We start from the raw sequence: 17,553 nt of genomic DNA, 5'->3' as shown, positions 1-17,553 counted from the left end.
AAGCGAAACGCATTCCGTTGCTATCTCTCTGATCTGCAGCTAGCCTACCCCCCAGCTGGAGAGCCTGTTGCTCATTGACAGGGCTGGAATCCTTAGGTTTGGAGGAAAAGCAGCGGAGACTCCCGGTTTAGCATCGCAGATCTCACCAGTTCAGCTTTCCGAGCCATCTGCCCAATGAACCACAGTGAATCTGCCCCATACTCCGCAGCATATTTTGTTGAGGGTTCAGTACCGCCATTAGCGCTGCATGCAGTGCACGCAGACTCCACAGAAAAGGAATCAACCATCTGCGCGGGTGAATGTTTCCCTGTCTGTCGAGCAGCGCAGTGCAAGTAAGGTTCCCCTCACAACCGCCAGGAATGGAAAGGAAACACGTGTCTCAGCCATCAAGGCTCGACGGGCAAAACAGAGTATTACAACACGCTGCATTTTTTGCTTGTCTCTATTCGTGTAAATACTATGAAACGCAGGCCCCGCTTGATCAGACCCAATGAGTTGTGGAACAAACATGTTTTCCAGCTTGTCCGTCCTTCCCGGCTACAGAGTTCTTCAGGACTTTTTATAATCTTGTTTTTTTTTTATTAAGCATTTATATAAACTTTTATATTTTGTTTGAATCTCATCTAGCCGAGAGAAAAAAAAGTGGTAATGTCAATTATCATATAAAACATTCTCCGGTATGCTGCGCCAAATTGTAATCATATCCGACGTTAACAATCGATGCCAGAAATGTCTGTGCAGTGCAATAAAATATCCAGAATTTACTAGACGTATTACAGCGTAATATATAGCTATTTATGGCAAAACAATAATGTTAACTGACAGCACTTGTGCAGTCTTCCGGCGAAATTGGAATCAAATAACTGCAACTAGGGAAACAGGAAAGGGGAAAGAGGGGGACTTCAACACAGAAGAAGCGATGAGAAGGATTTAAAAGCCTGATCCTCGTTAACCCTCTCTTTCCACAGATCACAATGACGACAGCAAGGAGAACGCCAAGGCACAGCCTCGGTGAGTATGTCACAAGCGTCAAATCCAATTTGGGGCGTAGCTACTGGCAGGGTCTCATTAGCAATCTGTCCGTCAAAGTCTCACTGACGAGGCATCGGTCACAGTGCATGCAGGTACAGTAGATGCACTTGCGTGAGAGCACAGGCTACACAATGCTCTTAGTTTCTTAGTCCATGTTAGGCACCTCTTCCTGTGTGATCCTGTGTGCCACCACTTCCTGTCCTCAACTTTCCTCAGGGAGTGGGAGTAGCTTTTTTTCCCTGAGGTCTCTAATCAGCTATGAAGACTGACTAACCCACTCTGGATTTTCAAACAAACAAACAAACAAACAAAAAAGTTAATATTGACACTACAATTGAATATATAACGACAGCAACTATGGCCAATATTCAATTAACATTTGTCCTGAACTTTGACTAATAACTAGATGCACGTGTTTAATGTTTTCTTCATAAACACAGTTTTGTCAGTTTACCAAAATAACATTATATGTAAATAAAATTACGGACAAATCTTTACTGAATGCAGGTCAGCGTCTATTACAGTTAGAGCGAGGTGAACATGTGCAGCCCATTACTCGATTTTTAGTGGACCATTCATGTAAAAAAATAAAAATTAAAAATAAAAAGTTAAAGCATGGAAACAAAGGGATTTCCAAAACATTATATGAAATTCATACACTGACTGACAAGACGACATGCTTTTGCAAATGCACCCTCAATGCACTATGAGGTGGTGCAATGTAATTCTGAGTTTCAAGAAATGTGATACACAATATTCTCCAGACCTTTAGAGTTATAATTAGAAAGAAATGGCCTCTATGTAACCAAACAGTTTTAAGAATATATGATTTCCATCGTATTTTCAGTCACCTGACAGTAAAGACAAGAGATCGATAGCCTACATTCTATACATCAGTACAGATTTACATCTTTGTCGGTCTCAAATGGCAACTACAGTGATGGCTTTATTAATGCCAGCATTTAAAAATGTGTACAACCGTTTAAAAAAAACAAAACCATTTCAAGAGCCATCTTAAAAATAATAGCCTACAAGAGAAAACAGAAAAATATAATATAAAAAGACACGTCCGAAGCAGTTGTTGGGGCAAAATATTACACTGCCTTCATTCAAAGTTACCGAAGCATGATAAAATGGTGCAGAAACTTAAATGGTCTTGCAATAGCCTTCGATTTTCCTTTGCCAATAGTACGTAATGAAAAACAAGCAGCATTTAGCCAACTGCAAAAGTCAAAGAATGTGCGACGGGTACTGCAGAGATTTAGCATTTCTGCCAGACGATGAGTTGATCATACACCTTTTAGTCTGACTTCACGTAGGCTAAGACATAACTAAGAAGTCTTCAATACTTACTGGAAAATGGTAGCTAACTGAGGAAACGATGCTTTGTTGAAATATTTCTCGTCAACAACGTGTTGCATGAGTTTAAAATAAACATACAAATCTCCATCAAGAACTTTGCGGAAGAAATGTAAAAGATTTTGTTTAAATTCCGCGTGTTGTTATTGTAATGATAACGCTGCGGGGATATTTTGACGTCTCTTTGGGGTGCAGAAAATCACGTCCCTCTGAGATGATATGATAGTTATTTCGGTGCGCCGTCGTTGTCGCATAGTCTCTATTCAACGTTAAATATGTTTACGGTGAAATCATAATGTCATTGTAATCAACCGTTTTTCTAAACGCAGAAAATATTACGACTTGACTTCACCAACACTTGGATTCTAACAGTACATAACGGGAACAGCAAGCTATCCTGGTGCAGTCTAACTTGATTCCGCAACGCTTCGTTGTTCATTTACGAGCGCGTGATTGGTTGTAATCTATGGCAATCACCAAGCCCTCGCGTGACAGTTTAGCAAAGACGTCTGGTAAATGTATTTCTTTGAACATTCCCGGCGTATTAAAGGTAGGCTATTTCTCAGATGACGAGACATGTAACCGTAATAATCCATTACCCATGATGTTTTTAATTAATTTACAAATGTAATGCCTTTTACTGAAAGAGTGTTTATAACTTGACGTAACTTCACCCTCTAAGTTGAAATTCACATTGTGATGTCAGACTATCGACGTTATTTGAGTTCAATGGCCTCACCTTCGCCAGACATATTAGCCATGTCAGACAATTATGTCATGAGAACTTAAAAGTGAATGTGGCTCTTCCACGATTCGAAAATGCGTTCCACGGAAGTGTTTTAAACTGGACTCTTCACTGTAGAATAATCCAGTAAGAACAATCCACTGGGAGTTCTAATATATTTATTGGTTAACTGAAATCGTATTCAAATTAATAATAATAATAATAATAATAATAATAATAATAATAATAATATGTATATTAGATGATAGCCGTTGTCATTGGATGTGATGTATATGTTGATGCTCCTGTGAACATCATGGAACATATTCCATGATGAGACAAATCTCTCATTACAAGACAATATATAAAATATTCAGTGTGTATTAATGAGAATATTCGCAGTTATACAACATCTGAAAACTGTCAGGCACATTGGCAACCAGCTAATATAAACTCCCACTGATGGGTACAGTTTTGCACAATTGGTACAGGCCTATTTATGTTTAAATATATAGCCCATTAACGGGAAAAAAACATGTTCAGTGAACAATAATGAGAGAGCTATGCAAATTTGTCTTAAAATGAGGTACAAAGTCATAATTTTAAAGGGACATCAGTAAACCCGTGATTTGATGCAGAGATCGGAATTGGTGTTAGGACTTTCAGTTGAGTTAAGTTAAATAGTTAATTGGATGACCACAATCCTCTGACCTCCTCTTTAATAACTGTTCAATATATGCATGATTTGAATTACCATCATTTATTGTTCAAGATATATTGAAGGATATTTTTATTTTTTTTAATGCACTGAAATATTGCATGAAATACCAGAAGCATGGTGAGAGTGAAATCTCCTTGTCATATTCAGTTAAAATAGAATAGCCCGTTATGTTTGCCCATGCATGCAAAAACTAAGAATAGAATAATATTTTTCTTGCATGCAAAGTGTTGTTGTGTGCCACAGAGCATATTTTTGTAAGAGGAGCAATGCTGCCATCTGCTGTGCATAATATAATTAAATTTGATTAAACAAGTATGTAATGAGCATTGTGCCGATACAACATGGGAGTGACAAGCAGAAATGAGTCACAGTATTCAAAATGAGTAACCGCTGGACATTTTTCTTTACAAAAGCGTAGTTTAAAAATAATAGGCTTTTATGGTGCAATCGTTTTACGTTATAAGTTAAAGTTTGTTTTAGTTTAAAGTACATTTAACAACAAGGTCTCAACACACTTTTCAAATAAAAGTGCAAAAATAAGAATAAAAGAGGCAGACACCGAAGAATTAGGAATAAATTAGCAAAATGCTGATAGAATACTCTGATAATGAAAAAATGCTTTTAATGAGAGGTCAATAGCCTCCAGTTTCGGGCACTCAGGCCGCGTGGCCTAATGGATAAGGCGTCTGACTTCGGATCAGAAGATTGAGGGTTCGAGTCCCTTCGTGGTCATATGGGTTCATTCGTTTTACATCTGTAGCGCAAAAAATATTTTACACAAAATAGCAACTTGGGCTTGGGCACTAGGTGTTCGGACTGGCATACCTGGAAAAAATTCAAAGTTGCCTGTTTTCAGCAGATGTTCATTTTTGACAAGAAACATTTTGAGAGAAAATGAAACCCAGGCCCCCAGGGACCAGACTGCATGGCCTAACAATGAAAGCATTTGGCTTTGGATGAAAATATTGGGAGGAGGGGTCCTTAGTAGTCGTTCAGGTCATGTGGTCTTAAATCCTAGTACTTCAAAGGAATTGAATGTGGTAAAAACGGGAATAATAATGCAGTTACAAAACGACCATCATGATGTAAGCGTGTTACACTCAACTTTCATTATTATTATTATTATTAACAGAATATTTTATGGACAGAGTAACTGCACTCAGGACTTTTAATCTAGTAATCTAAGGGCAAATCTTGTACTTTTGTCACCAGAAAATATTTGAACTTCCAAGCTTTCCGCCACTGGAAGCATGTTCCATTTTTTATTGGGCCTGATAAACTGGTCGAGAAGATGGCAAGTGTTTGACTCCCTCTGGGGTTCTCCGATTTTGTTTTGGGGCTTACTGTTTATGTTCCAGCCTTAATTGCAAATGCTTACTTGTAACAAGTTGTTCATTTTTCTTAAATTGATCGTCAACTGTGGAATGATTTGCTCTGTTGAGGCCACGTTTTTGGCTGGACAGCAACAGCGGGGCCAGCCCTACAAACGCGGATGTCTGTGACTGATTGACTGAGTGAGTGAGTCACTGAGTGATGAAGTTACACCATTGGTCAGCCGAGTTATGAAGTTACACCATTGGTCGGCCAGTCCAGCCGTATACTAGGTTTTGACCTGGTTTTGTTTCAGAAAGAGCTGCGCTAACAGACCGCGTGGCCTAATGGATAAGGCGTCTGACTTCGGATCAGAAGATTGAGGGTTCGAGTCCCTTCGTGGTCGTCCTGATTCTGTTGTTTTAGGCAACTGTGTAGTGTACTGGGTCTTGTACAGGTTAAATTCCCAGATGACTCTGCCATTGTTCCCTTGAGCAAGGAACTTAACCTATATACACTTCATTAGGTGGCAGGAGTGGCACCCGGTGTGGTCTTCTGCTGCTGTAGCCCATCTGCTTCAAGATTCGACGTGGTGTGCATTCAGCGATGCTCTTCTGCATACCTCGGTTGTAACGAGTGGTTATTTGAGTTACTGTTGCCTTTCTATCAGCCTTGCCATCAACAAGGCATTTTCGCCCAGAGAACTGCCGCTCACTGGATATTTTCCCTTTTTCGGACCATTCACTATAAACCCTAGAGATGGTTGTGCGTGAAAATCCCAGTAGATCAGCAGTTTCTGAAATACTCAAACCAGCCCATCTGGCACCAACAATCATGCCACGTTCAAAGTCACTTTGAACGCTTGAACTTCAGCAGATCGTCTTGACCATGTCTACATGCCTAAATGCATTGAGTTGCTGCCACGTGATTGACTGATTAGATATTTGCGTTAACGGGTGCGGTTTGCAGTTGAACAGGTGTACCTAATGAAGTGGCCGGTGAGTGTATATACACAGTATATATCCAGCTGTATAAATCGACGTAATGTAAATTCTATGTAAAAGTGTAAGTCACTCTGCTTAATGCCTGTAATGAATGAAATAATAATGAATCTCTTTTGTAACTCCCCCTTTTTGACACAAGCCTGAAAATGATATGCCCAAAAGAAAGCGGTTACTATTCTTGAACCCCTTTGACAATATGCATAATCCTGGACTCTTTTGAAAAGTGACCCTTGGGTGTTTGTTTTCCAAATATTACTGAAACAAAGTAACAGAAGCGCAAACACAGCAGAAGTGCAAGTTTTTTCCCCCCTCACCTAAAACATTTAGATAATATAGTCTGTTCCAGGTAGGCTTGGACACGATGCAGCCACAGTCACAATGCTGGACTGATCCTGGTTCAAATTTGATCACAATGCCATCAAAATTGAGCATTCTGCATTGTTTTTTCTAAGCTATGTCTAGACAGGTTTTCAAAAAGGCCATTTGGAGACTCTCAGTTGAGAACAGCCTCATAATACTAATATCGAAACGTGTATTGTTATCATCAACAATAAACTGTCAATTTAAAGTTTTATGACCGCTCGGATACCGCATGTACTGTATGTCTGAAGGGAACCGGAAAAACGACTGGAACGAAATGTAGCCTAATACAGTAACGGACCTTATGTCTTCTGGGGCTGTTTAATGTTTCACAAGAGATTGTGCGCAGAGGGGCGCTGTTTACATGGATTCTTGCCACCTAAAAACAAAATGCAGTCTCCTCTTTCCAGAAATGGTTTCACCCAACCAGGTATAATAGCCACTGGTTTCCAGAGACGCGGCATTGACTGTTGCCTCTGAGCTTGAACTGGGGATCTCTTCGCATCTAAATTGTCAAAAGAAAGGGAAGAAAAAACAAAGGCTGCTCATTATTTACATTTTATCTGACCTTTCTCCACTTGTCACACAGTATAAAGTTTTTTTTCCCAGCACTGGAATGTGGAGTCCGTGAAAACTGCTGAACGTTTTGCAAAATTGAAAAAGTAAGGGCCACTTGTTTTAAGCTTTTTTCGGTGCTCTGAAAGTTAGAAGAAATGAATTCTACAGCGTTCAATCAATCAGACAGCGGACTCTTTTCCAACAGAACTGATGGGATTTTGAAATGCTGCAACTTCTCGTCTGTAGTGACGGATAACGGTTTTGTTGCTACAGCACCGGATGAGAGGAGTCTCTTCATCATGAGAGTTGTGCAAATAGCGGTCATGTGCGTGCTCTCGCTGACCGTGGTCTTCGGGATTTTCTTTTTAGGGTGCAATCTTCTCATCAAATCGGAGGGAATGATCAACTTTCTGGTTACGGACAGGAGACCATCTAAAGAGGTGGAGGCTGTCATTGTCGGTGCGTATTAACACCAGCTACCTTGGAAGAGGGACACATGCTAAATGCAAACTTGGGTTTTATACAACGAAATGCCTTTTCCACGACTCTAGCCCCGATGTAAACAAGTTTGCGGACAAGGATAAATTATGGTCGGTAAATGACAGTAAGAGAGCATCATCTGTTCTGTTCTCCTGTATGGACAGCCTACGGAACTGGACAATGTGTCGATGGGACCACTGGATACGATACATGACTTTTCCCTGGAGTTCGTTTTCCACTTTTCCATGTCGCCAAAGCTTATCCGTAAAGAATGTATATAGCGACTTTCAAATATGGACAAATAACTCCGATAGGCTACGTAACTTAAATTATTCAAATTTCTAAAGCAGGTGGTGAAACCTTCTGTTGGCGTCAGTGAACATAACAGAAGTGAATTTTGCGTTTATTGAAATGCAAAAAAAAGTATTTTAGTACGTTCCTCCATCTCAACCATATGTTCGTGAAAGCAATTTATACTGTTTGTACTGGCATACAATTTGCTATAAGCCTACCGTATTTAGTTTCATGTACGCGGGAACACTGCCGTTTTTTAGCCTTTGTCAAATATGATATAGGCTAGTAACTTCCAGAATTATTGAAATGTAATGAACAAAGTCATGTATGTTGTCAGGTTTAATAAATGCATTCAGAATTACTGCTGCTGTTAATTCATGTCTTGTTTACTTTTTTCTTAATTTTATTGGCTTTTCGCCTTCTTTTTCTTCTTCTTCTTCTTCTTATTATTATTATTAGTATTGTTGTTGTTGTTGTTCTTGCTCTTTTCCTATTCCTATTGGTATAATAGTAATACCTCATCATTAATTGTTCTAAACCCACTTCACTTGGGTCCTTATGCATATGTATAGGCTTAGCACGTATCAAAAATGGAGAAAACAACATTAGAATACACACTTCTGGATTTATCCTTCGGGATACACTAGAAATGTTAATTTTTATTTCACATACATATATGTCTATGTATATGTGCAAACAAAATGAATTCTGATTTTTAAAAGTTCAATACAGTAGACTTATCTGAAAAGCTGAGTAACAGATAGTTTTATATCAAGTACTCAAATGAGGCACATATACAGATACACAGAATTTTTAAAAATGTATATTTTATAATTAATAACCAGTCACACACTGTCACATGTCCAGGGTATTTTAACATTTGGTCCTTTAGAAAAGACAGCATATCAAGCATCAATTTCAATCATTTGTGAATCTGTATTATTACGTGTCAGTGTTCAACAGGTATAAAGTTTAATTAATTCTTTATAACATTTTTTCAATGGAAAAACCCAGCATAGATTAGTGGGAAAATTTATCATGGAAACCCAAGACATCTGGCTGCAAATTCATTGGTTTTTATCATAAGGTAATCCAATAAAATCATTGCTGGGCACAATATTTTCCAGCAGGGAGATCATGGATTAGTGCAGCCCAAAGGTCTCATGGGCATTTTGATCCCGAGATTTTATCTTGTTTAACTTTTAAAAATTCCTCCTCTATAGTGCTTATCAAATCTTAACACTAGGCATTTAAAATGGATGACAGGCAGGGATGTTGCATCCATGTATGACTCCACATACATCACTGATGCCTAAATGATGAAGGATTTTATCCAGGTGTACATTGCACAAAACAATACATTTGTCTGTGTGTATGTGTGTATGCAGGTATGTACTGTATGTATGTATGTAGGTATGACACAGAGGGGTATCTAATCACAGTAGAATATATTAAAATCAGTGTAGTGTTATTTAAATTGCATGAAATATTTAACGAGATCTTGTTGCATATTCAGGTGTCAGGTTGGCCCTTTTTCACCTCACAAAAACAGCTAATATTTGTCTATTTGCTACATATCATATTAGCCTTTAAGAGTACAACAAGCCTGCGTGTGTGAGAGAGGCCATTCCCCTGTGGAGCCGAACCCTTTTTATAACTCAGATGTAGTTTGCATGTGGAAGAACGAGACTGTTGCACAGTCCGCCTGAGCAATTTCACCCGTGCACTCTGTCAGGGGTCGGACGGTCCCCTGGCACTTCCATCGTTCTAAAATGGCTCCCGTGGTCCTGGTGGTTAACCAATGGAAATTTCCCGTCCTCCACGTTCGGCTGGGGCTATCACAACGTATGGCGTCCAAGTCCATCAACAGAAAAAAAGACGGTCCACCACATGTTTCCAAACCGCATTTTGTGGGGGGGAATTGCATCACATCATTTGAGCGCGCAACATGTTTGTCCCACGTGTTACGGTATATAGTGACTTTATTAATCGTTTTGCCCTCGATAATGGTTGATTAATGCAGCCAGGGAATTAACTAAAGTTAATTAATTAATTATTTAAGCTCACGTTGTGGATGGACTGCATTCTCAGCAATACTGGGCTTTGACAGGGAGGCAGCAACTGAGGTCTATTTATAACAGTTCCAAAAATGTGTTGCTTTTGTTGTAATCACGCTGAATATTTGGTAAGGAGTCACATTGAGGCATGCAGCAAGTTTTAAATGAACAAAGATCAGCAAATGAGCACAAATTGAACTGGCTGCCGAACAGTGACTGGCGTGTGAAAAAACATGTTTTAAATAGATTTGAAATAAAAATGGATTTGGCTCTTATTTCAGTCTGTTCTCCAAAGCACTAGGTCACTCATGATTGGAAATGAAAACAATCAGCAAAGACTGTTTGCAGCCTGTTAGCCATCCGTACTTCAAGGCACAGCCTTATGTGTAAGCTTTGTGTGAGCAGAATGTCACTTATAAGCCATTCTAAACAAAGATAATCTTTTTCCTTTTGGGGGTGGGGGTGGGGATGGGGTTGTGTGGTGGATCTGCATTCCTCATGGAATTTAATTTGTTGACGCGCAACTCATTCTACCTTTTAAACATTCCCAGTTGTTAGCATTTAAGTAAACAAGCTAGCTGCATAAAATGCTGATTTGGCCAGTGTACATATTTAATGTCCTTATTTCAGATGCGTTATAAATCATAAGAGACTGGATATAATACAAAAGCAGGCCCTCACATGTTATACAGGCACAAGGGTGATCTGTATGACTTGCAGCTAGCTTTATTGCATATAGTTTATATTATTTTCTATATGAATTTTTGTTGATTTGCTGCATTTGGACAATCTGGATGGTAAACGCTCTTGCTTTATTGTTCAATGAATGTGGTCCCACTGATGCATCATAAACCTCAAATATTGACCATGGCATTTTAACAGACTGAAACCCTTTGGATCAAATCAAACATCTCGTCAAATTGAGCAGCAAAAAGCATCCAGGTCACTTATTGTGAGAGGACTCATTTTACATTCAGCAGGGATGTCAATGTGACAGATATGCAAAAATATCTCAGATATGAAATTGCACTGCTTCAGAATCACTGTAATTTAAATATCATCACTTTTTGAGCAACAGCTGTGAATTATTCAAGATGTTCACATGACCAAAAAAATCTATTCTTAGAATTTCACACCTCCGGCAAATCATTCTGTCTTACATCCCATTATTCCCTCTTTGATGTTTTTCATGGAGGTACTCTTAAAACCAGTCCAATGAAACCACATTTTTGACCGTTGATATTTGTGTGCCTTTTGTGAAGGTTCATGGGTTCACCTACAGGGTTGCAAATCAAACAAACAACTTTAGAGGCTGCCATAAATGGGCATGTGTTTATATTGCATTAGCAGGTTCAGCAGTAGGGGAAATTATGTTATCTCCCTTGCTGTCAGAAACAATTGTCTATTCAAGGAGGGATCGTTACCTTAAATAAATATACCGCAGATCCATAACCGTGTTATCGTACCCTTCTGAGATTTCCACTGTACAGTGTGAGTTGGAAGGGTACAGATTTGTCTCTGCCTTCACAGTTATTGAATCTAATGGGGCAATAAGCTATTTTGCCCTTGTCTCTGAGTTTCAGGCGCACATTAAAAGAATTTAATCCCTTCATTATACAGATGACAACTCTTTTAAAGGGCAGAAAGAATTTGTTAAACAAATATTCTGAGCCCAATCCTGTTGCATAATTAATTTTGTTTTAATATTTAAAATTCTATTATTAATTGACTGGCTAAGATATAAACAATTCAAAACATGTAGATTTTCTTTTTTTTCTTTAAAAAAAAAAATCAACTCATAATCATATCGTCTTTCACTCTTTCGGACCACAAAAGCAGTGACGAGCAGAGCGGTTTGGAAGGACCTGCGGTTTGATCAGAGAAGAGGTTTTACTGACTGTGACACGCATTGGGTGGACAGGGCAGGCCTTGCGTGTTGAATACGGCCAAACTGTCCCCCGAAGGCACGCTTATCTGCGCGCCGATTGGCTGTGCGCCTGGCTGCTCCGCGGAGGTGGTCAGTGATCTGAATTGCGACTGACAGCTCCAAATAGCTGCCTGACGGACACGGTCCCCTCTCCGCCGCTCGCTACCGCAACCTCCGCGGCCCTGTAATCCAGCAGCCTAATGCCTCCGCAAAGCGAGTAATGAAAAACATCTCTCAGACACCAGTCAGATAGAGAGGACATCCTCTCCAGGTTCACCTGCATTTCAGCGATAAGATACGTCCAAATGAATGAGGGATTAGATTTACATTTCAAATCTTTCTGTAACTGAAAATACATTTGAAATATGGTACGTTAAAAAATGGACTCATGTACTTTGGATAGATTCTAAAGCGTGGTGCCATGTGATATTTCAGCCTAGCATAATTACAAGTGTTCAGTTCTTAAATCTTCAGAACTTGACTTTGGTGACAGGGGAATTGTAAGCAAAATTATACTTTTCTGTGAAAAGCAATACATCTTCACTGTTATACAACACTAATACCCTGTAGACATTCGTTTTTCTACCCTGAAAAAGGAAGACTGATTTTTTATTTTCTTTCCTCCTTCAGGCATGTTGTGGTCTAAATCACATTTGATTGCATTCATATATTTCTCCCACATTTCACCGTATATTTTTGAAGGTCTCTAGACCCCGTAAATAATTTTTTCTATAAAAAAGAAATGTCCCGGCTCGTGTATATCTGAGTTGCATGCTGTGCGAATAGTTTGGTCAATATGTGCTCAAAATACTCTACTTAAAATTATGATACAGATACACTGCTGGTCATTAACTTCAGTCTGTTTAAAAGCCCATTGGTGAACTTATGACACCAGGAGCATTCAACTATTTCCTAACTGGGTGTATACTGTTTAATTCTCGGATAGATACCCTCAATGAGCTGAGTGGGAAACATTTCTTTCTATTTTAAATATTTATCATGAAACCTCTGCGGTTTTTGAGAGCCACGTTTTGTTTAGGTCTGTTCAAAGCAGCAACACCTGCTGTTCCTCACATTAACACTGTAGTCATAAATTTTTAAGACGTCGAAGGCCAAGTTAGAGCCAGAATGCAGTTTGAAGCCATCCTTGTGTTTACACATTAAGGCACAGGCGTGCGTAAGATTGCTCCAAGCGTATACACAGTCCCTCCTATGGAATGTGCTATTAAAGAGACAGACTGTGCCAGAGCAGGTCATGTCATTTAAGGGCTTCCACTTAAAAAAAAAGAAAAGAAAATCCAGGACGTTTTAGTGATTTCAGTACGATCCCCAGTGCTAACTACAGAATGTACCCAAGTGTAATGGCTATATTGGTTTCATTTGCATAATCAACTGCAAAAGCCAAACCAAAATACTAAACTTAATTCAACGAATACAGACATGGATTTTTTAAATTATATTTTGTTTAAGTGTTAACATGTATACTAATGCAGACAAAATAAGAACGTATGGATGTGAAATCCATCAGAAACCACGTGCGACGGCAATGTGAGAATGTCTGATGAGAACCGTGTATTGTACTCTAACTAAGCCGGGTAATAATGTTTGGTAATGCGGGGAGAGCACGCTGAGCACTCGAGTCACGGCGGCAGCTCCAGAGAACAAAGGGAACGCTCTGCTGAGGTTCGGCAGAGACGCCCGAACACTTCCGTTCTCCCCTCTCGGCACTTCGTCCTCCTCGTCCTCCTCGTCCTCCAGCGCCGGCGTCTCGACTGAAGTGCGGCCACGCCTGCGTTCTGCGTCAGACGCTTTGAAAGATCTCCTTTTGAGACGGTTGCGGCAGCCCGTCTGGTTCATCTCTTTTCAGCTCAGCGCCCGACAGCCTGACGCTCTCGTTGCCATGGCCCCCGGCTAGACACGCCCTGCCTGCGGGGCCCGTGGGGCCACACTCATCAACAGGTGTAAAAAAAAAAAGATTATTCAAAAAATCTGCCCCCCTGTCTCTACTGGATTGCAGCAGACTATAAAAAGATGCTCAGCTTCTCCCATAATAGAATTTTTTTTCTTTCACATGGGAGATAATTCCTGAGAAAAATAAAAATAATCAATGTAGTAAAATGTTTCACAATATTTGGGGCTAGGAAAATCTGTTTTTGTTTTGATGTACGAGATACATCCAAACTATATTTGCTTACACGTAAATGTTAAGGAGATTGATGGGCAGCAACAATCAATTCTCTGAGGTCATCACAAATCTCTTTTGTTCATGGCAAACCTGAGTTTCTGCTCTTTCATGCAGCTGGTAGAACTTCATGATAACCAGCCAATCATGTGCACTTGATTAGCAGCACCTGGATCTAATTACCCTCTTAATTGATATGGAAGCAGTGAGGGTGTGCTTACTTATTCACAGAAGGCTTCTGCATGCTGGCTTATTTTAGGTTGAATAAATAATGACAAAGTAAAATCTGTTCTGTGTTATTTGTCAGATGAATCACACAAGGTTACATCTATCTACCGATAGGACTTAATGAGCATTAGATAAGGGACAGTTACTGTATGTCCTGTCTGTGTGTCTGTATTAGTGTGTGTGTGTGTGTGTGTGCGTGTGCATTTTCCCAAGACCAAGGCTACTATTAATCATGCATACAATGTGGATTATAATAGTTATACATTAATCAACATTAAGCTTGAAAAGTGTTGAACTGTTCATAAAAAAAGACAAATTATGGACCAGGAAAATGATGCGGTAGAACTAATTTATTTTGTGAACCTGCCAGTGAAAGATGTAAGCTGGAAAAATTTGTGTGGGAATCAAGATTTTTGTGAATCTGTTTAGTTAAGAAAATAATAAAATCATGGATTTACTGCTTGTCTCAGGTAGGTGGTACCATGAAACTCTTTGATTGTTTTTTGTTTTTATTCATCCATGCGTTCATGCTTACACAATGTTCAGTCCAATATTTGGAATGGGAATGATAAAAACATTAGGCTGACATGGACTGGAAAATTGAATGACAAAAAGCAGCAGAATGAGAGCCTGTATTCGCACTGTAAGTGGTCCGTCAGCTTGAAATGGTACTTATGATTGCTTTGTTTTCATAAAACACTGCTTAACTTCACCACACGTTTGAGTGTTCTCAAGTGCACAATAGTCTCACAAATAATATACACTTTGACAGAAACACACAGTTGAAAATGCCATATGCCCATTGTGATAGACCCGATAAGATTATGTCACCAGGACTACTCTATAAATACTTTTGTAACTGCATTTCCACTCAAACGTAGGCCCTAAAATCCCCCCTGACAGCCGGGACCTGGCTGACGACCAGTGATCGCCCAGCTGGGTTGCCAGAGCAGCCCAGCTGTCAGCTACGCTCAGGCGAAGCTCGACTAACGAAGGACCGTTGGCAGAAACCGACTGTGAAGAAGATGAGCGGATTCTGCGATCCTCAAAACACATCAAACACGCTGCGTCAGGGCTGCGATTTCTGAAGCTGAATACAAATGCGAAAAATTATTCAATTAGAATATGTGACGACATTAGTCATACACAAGGCTGTCCAGATTAATTCATTAATGCCTTTCATGTTTTAAAGGCATTCTTAAAACCGAATATGCAGAGCCGCAAATATATTTTTCCAAAATCAAAGGGATTCAGAAGTAACTGGTGTTATACAGGCGGGCATTGTTTCATGTTTCAGTTTATCGGACAGAAAAGTTTTGGACTTTTTTTCCCCCTGAAGCTAAACTACAAAATGGAGTTTATATTGCAATGCGGGGACTAAGAAACTAGAGCATGCTTACTGAATTGCAATTGTAAGACTGCTGTTGTATCCTTGCAGTTTGCTGTAGCCAGAGGTAGAGAATCCAGATTGAGAAATTAAAAGTCCAGTATTTTGTTCCAATCCCCTGGATTTGCTAATTAGCACAATTCTTCAGCTAGGAGGTAGAACTAATTAGTGATATCGGATGGCTGAATTAATGGGTGGAAGAAACACATGGCAGGACTTTTACTTACTGACCCCCGGGACTTTCCTCTTCTGGCTGTAGCTAGTTAGCACGCTAGCTAATGTTCATACATTCTTCATTTTTGACAGGACTGAAGCTTTAAAAAATATGAGTAGTTCTGTAAAGGGGATGACTCCTGCAGATGTGGACATTTGGGCTGACTGGAAGGTTGTCTTACTTCATGGCCACAAGCCATGGGGGACATGGGCTATTTTCTGTTGATGGCCACTTTATGACAATTAACCTCTCTGTGTCATAGCTACAGCCCTGGGACAGTGCAATTATGCCAACATTAGTGTTGTTGTCCCAGATAGGATGCAGCATGACTGCCAGCATGCTAGTCAAGATGTTATCATGAAATAATTAAATAGAGAGGTGATGCAAGCATCTATTTATCAACACCTTTACAGACACATTGCTTGGCTACATGTATTTTTCTCTGTTTTTAGAACTACACTGATAAACGTATTTCTTTTTAAAAAATCTTGTTTAACATCATCATATGAATGATTTGAACATGGATTTTCCAGGGGTTACCAAAACTGCTGAATTTTGGAGCTCAAGAGTTGTCCCAAGGGTAGGCTACTCATTTATTTCACAGCAAACACAGCACTCAGACAAGACTGGTATGTGGTACGTCTCAGATTTTGTTCACAGGTATGAATCCAATAGTGAAATGAAAACTTCCGAAGGTCTCTTCAGCTTAACTGTGAGGCAGAAAATCACAAGTTTTGAAGGAAAGGTTGAATACATTTTAAAGCAAGCATAATAATGGAAATGGAAATATGCAAATGTAAAGCTTATGAGCTTATAAGCTTAAAAATCAGCTGATGAGCATTGTATTTACTTGTAAGGCTGATTTGTTGAAGCTTATCAGATAACTGATGAAATTGTTTATTTGTTAAAAAATCAGCCACAGAAGTGGATTTTCTCTACTCCTGTTCCCCGAAAATTTCACAGAGGTCTAACTGAACCTACAGTAACTGAATTCTGCAAAATAACCTCATATACACTTTTACAAGGAACACTACAGGGAGTAGATCAGGCTTTAACAGGGTCTAAAATCAAAGTCTATCACCAATGATAGGATTCATACAAGTTCAGAAATACTGTCATGAGTTTCTCTACAGAAGATTTACATAAAGCTGAATTATGTATGCAACAGAGACTGTAGCCTTTTAAAGCTTTTAACCTGATAGATTTGTTTAATTTCACGTTGATTTATCATATTTAATGCATTGTTTAATGAGACATTCATACAATACTTCATTAAGTCTTTTCCTCCTAAGAGTTTTCCATCTGTTTCTTAAATAGTTTGTTCATCTAACTCAAAAGAGGCAATGTTTTTGATCAGTGGTAATCTTAATAGACAAACGCATATTTTGTCTGCATTTAACAAGAAGCTGGACAAAAAATGTGACAACAGTGATACAACAAGACCCATATAATGAAAAATCTTAAAACACAACCATCCAACTGAGACCATTCTATCAGTATCAGTGGTTTGCCTTACTATAATAATTCAATGATCATGTGTTTTAGGAATTTTTTGTGTCATTTAAAAACACTGGATATCAGTCCATGTGAAATTAAAATGACAGGAAAAGGAGGTAGCTGATTGCTAGAAATACACACAAAGCCAGAGTCCCTCACACAAGTGATTTGTGAATACTTGGTACCACAGCCTTCTCTCTTTGTTATGTATTTACAGG

The 17,553-nt window shown here is 39.2% G+C and overlaps 2 protein-coding genes and 2 non-coding genes across 6 annotated transcripts in view; 3 read left to right on the top strand and 1 right to left on the bottom strand.

Annotated features, from left to right (window-relative positions):
• galnt13 (UDP-N-acetyl-alpha-D-galactosamine:polypeptide N-acetylgalactosaminyltransferase 13) overlaps positions 1-2,816 on the bottom strand; it is a 39,879-nt gene extending 37,063 nt beyond the window's left edge. For 2 of the 3 annotated variants that reach the window (XM_064310064.1, XM_064310066.1), the window contains exon 1: positions 2,386-2,816. The gene's annotated coding sequence lies outside the window, so the exon portion shown is untranslated. Of the gene's footprint in view, positions 1-146; positions 596-2,385 lie in introns of those variants that run through there. The other variant, XM_064310065.1, reaches the window with a different exon arrangement.
• Positions 2,817-4,495: 1,679 nt separating this feature from the next.
• On the top strand, positions 4,496-4,568 carry trnar-ucg (transfer RNA arginine (anticodon UCG)). Its single transcript has one exon. It is a non-coding gene; the product is annotated as a tRNA-Arg (tRNA).
• A 912-nt stretch (positions 4,569-5,480) lies between these two features.
• trnar-ucg (transfer RNA arginine (anticodon UCG)) lies at positions 5,481-5,553 on the top strand. The gene has a single exon. It is a non-coding gene; the product is annotated as a tRNA-Arg (tRNA).
• Positions 5,554-6,886: 1,333 nt separating this feature from the next.
• rprma (reprimo, TP53 dependent G2 arrest mediator candidate a) lies at positions 6,887-8,204 on the top strand. The gene has a single exon (XM_064311227.1). It carries the CDS (start codon positions 7,225-7,227, stop codon positions 7,537-7,539), a length of 315 nt encoding a protein of 104 aa, XP_064167297.1. The 5' UTR covers positions 6,887-7,224; the 3' UTR covers positions 7,540-8,204.
• Positions 8,205-17,553: the final 9,349 nt, after the last annotated feature.

The sequence above is a fragment of the Anguilla rostrata genome, chromosome 15 (assembly GCF_018555375.3).
Source record: "Anguilla rostrata isolate EN2019 chromosome 15, ASM1855537v3, whole genome shotgun sequence".
Classification (NCBI taxonomy): Eukaryota; Metazoa; Chordata; class Actinopteri; order Anguilliformes; family Anguillidae; genus Anguilla; species Anguilla rostrata.
The sequence above is the reverse complement of the archived record's forward strand: the minus strand, read 5'-3'. Positions and strand labels throughout refer to the sequence as shown.

What these genes read in the sequence shown, in the direction of transcription:
- rprma (XM_064311227.1), top strand. Translation starts at nt 7,225, where the DNA reads ATGAATTCTACAGCGTTCAATCAATCAGACAGCGGACTCTTTTCCAAC.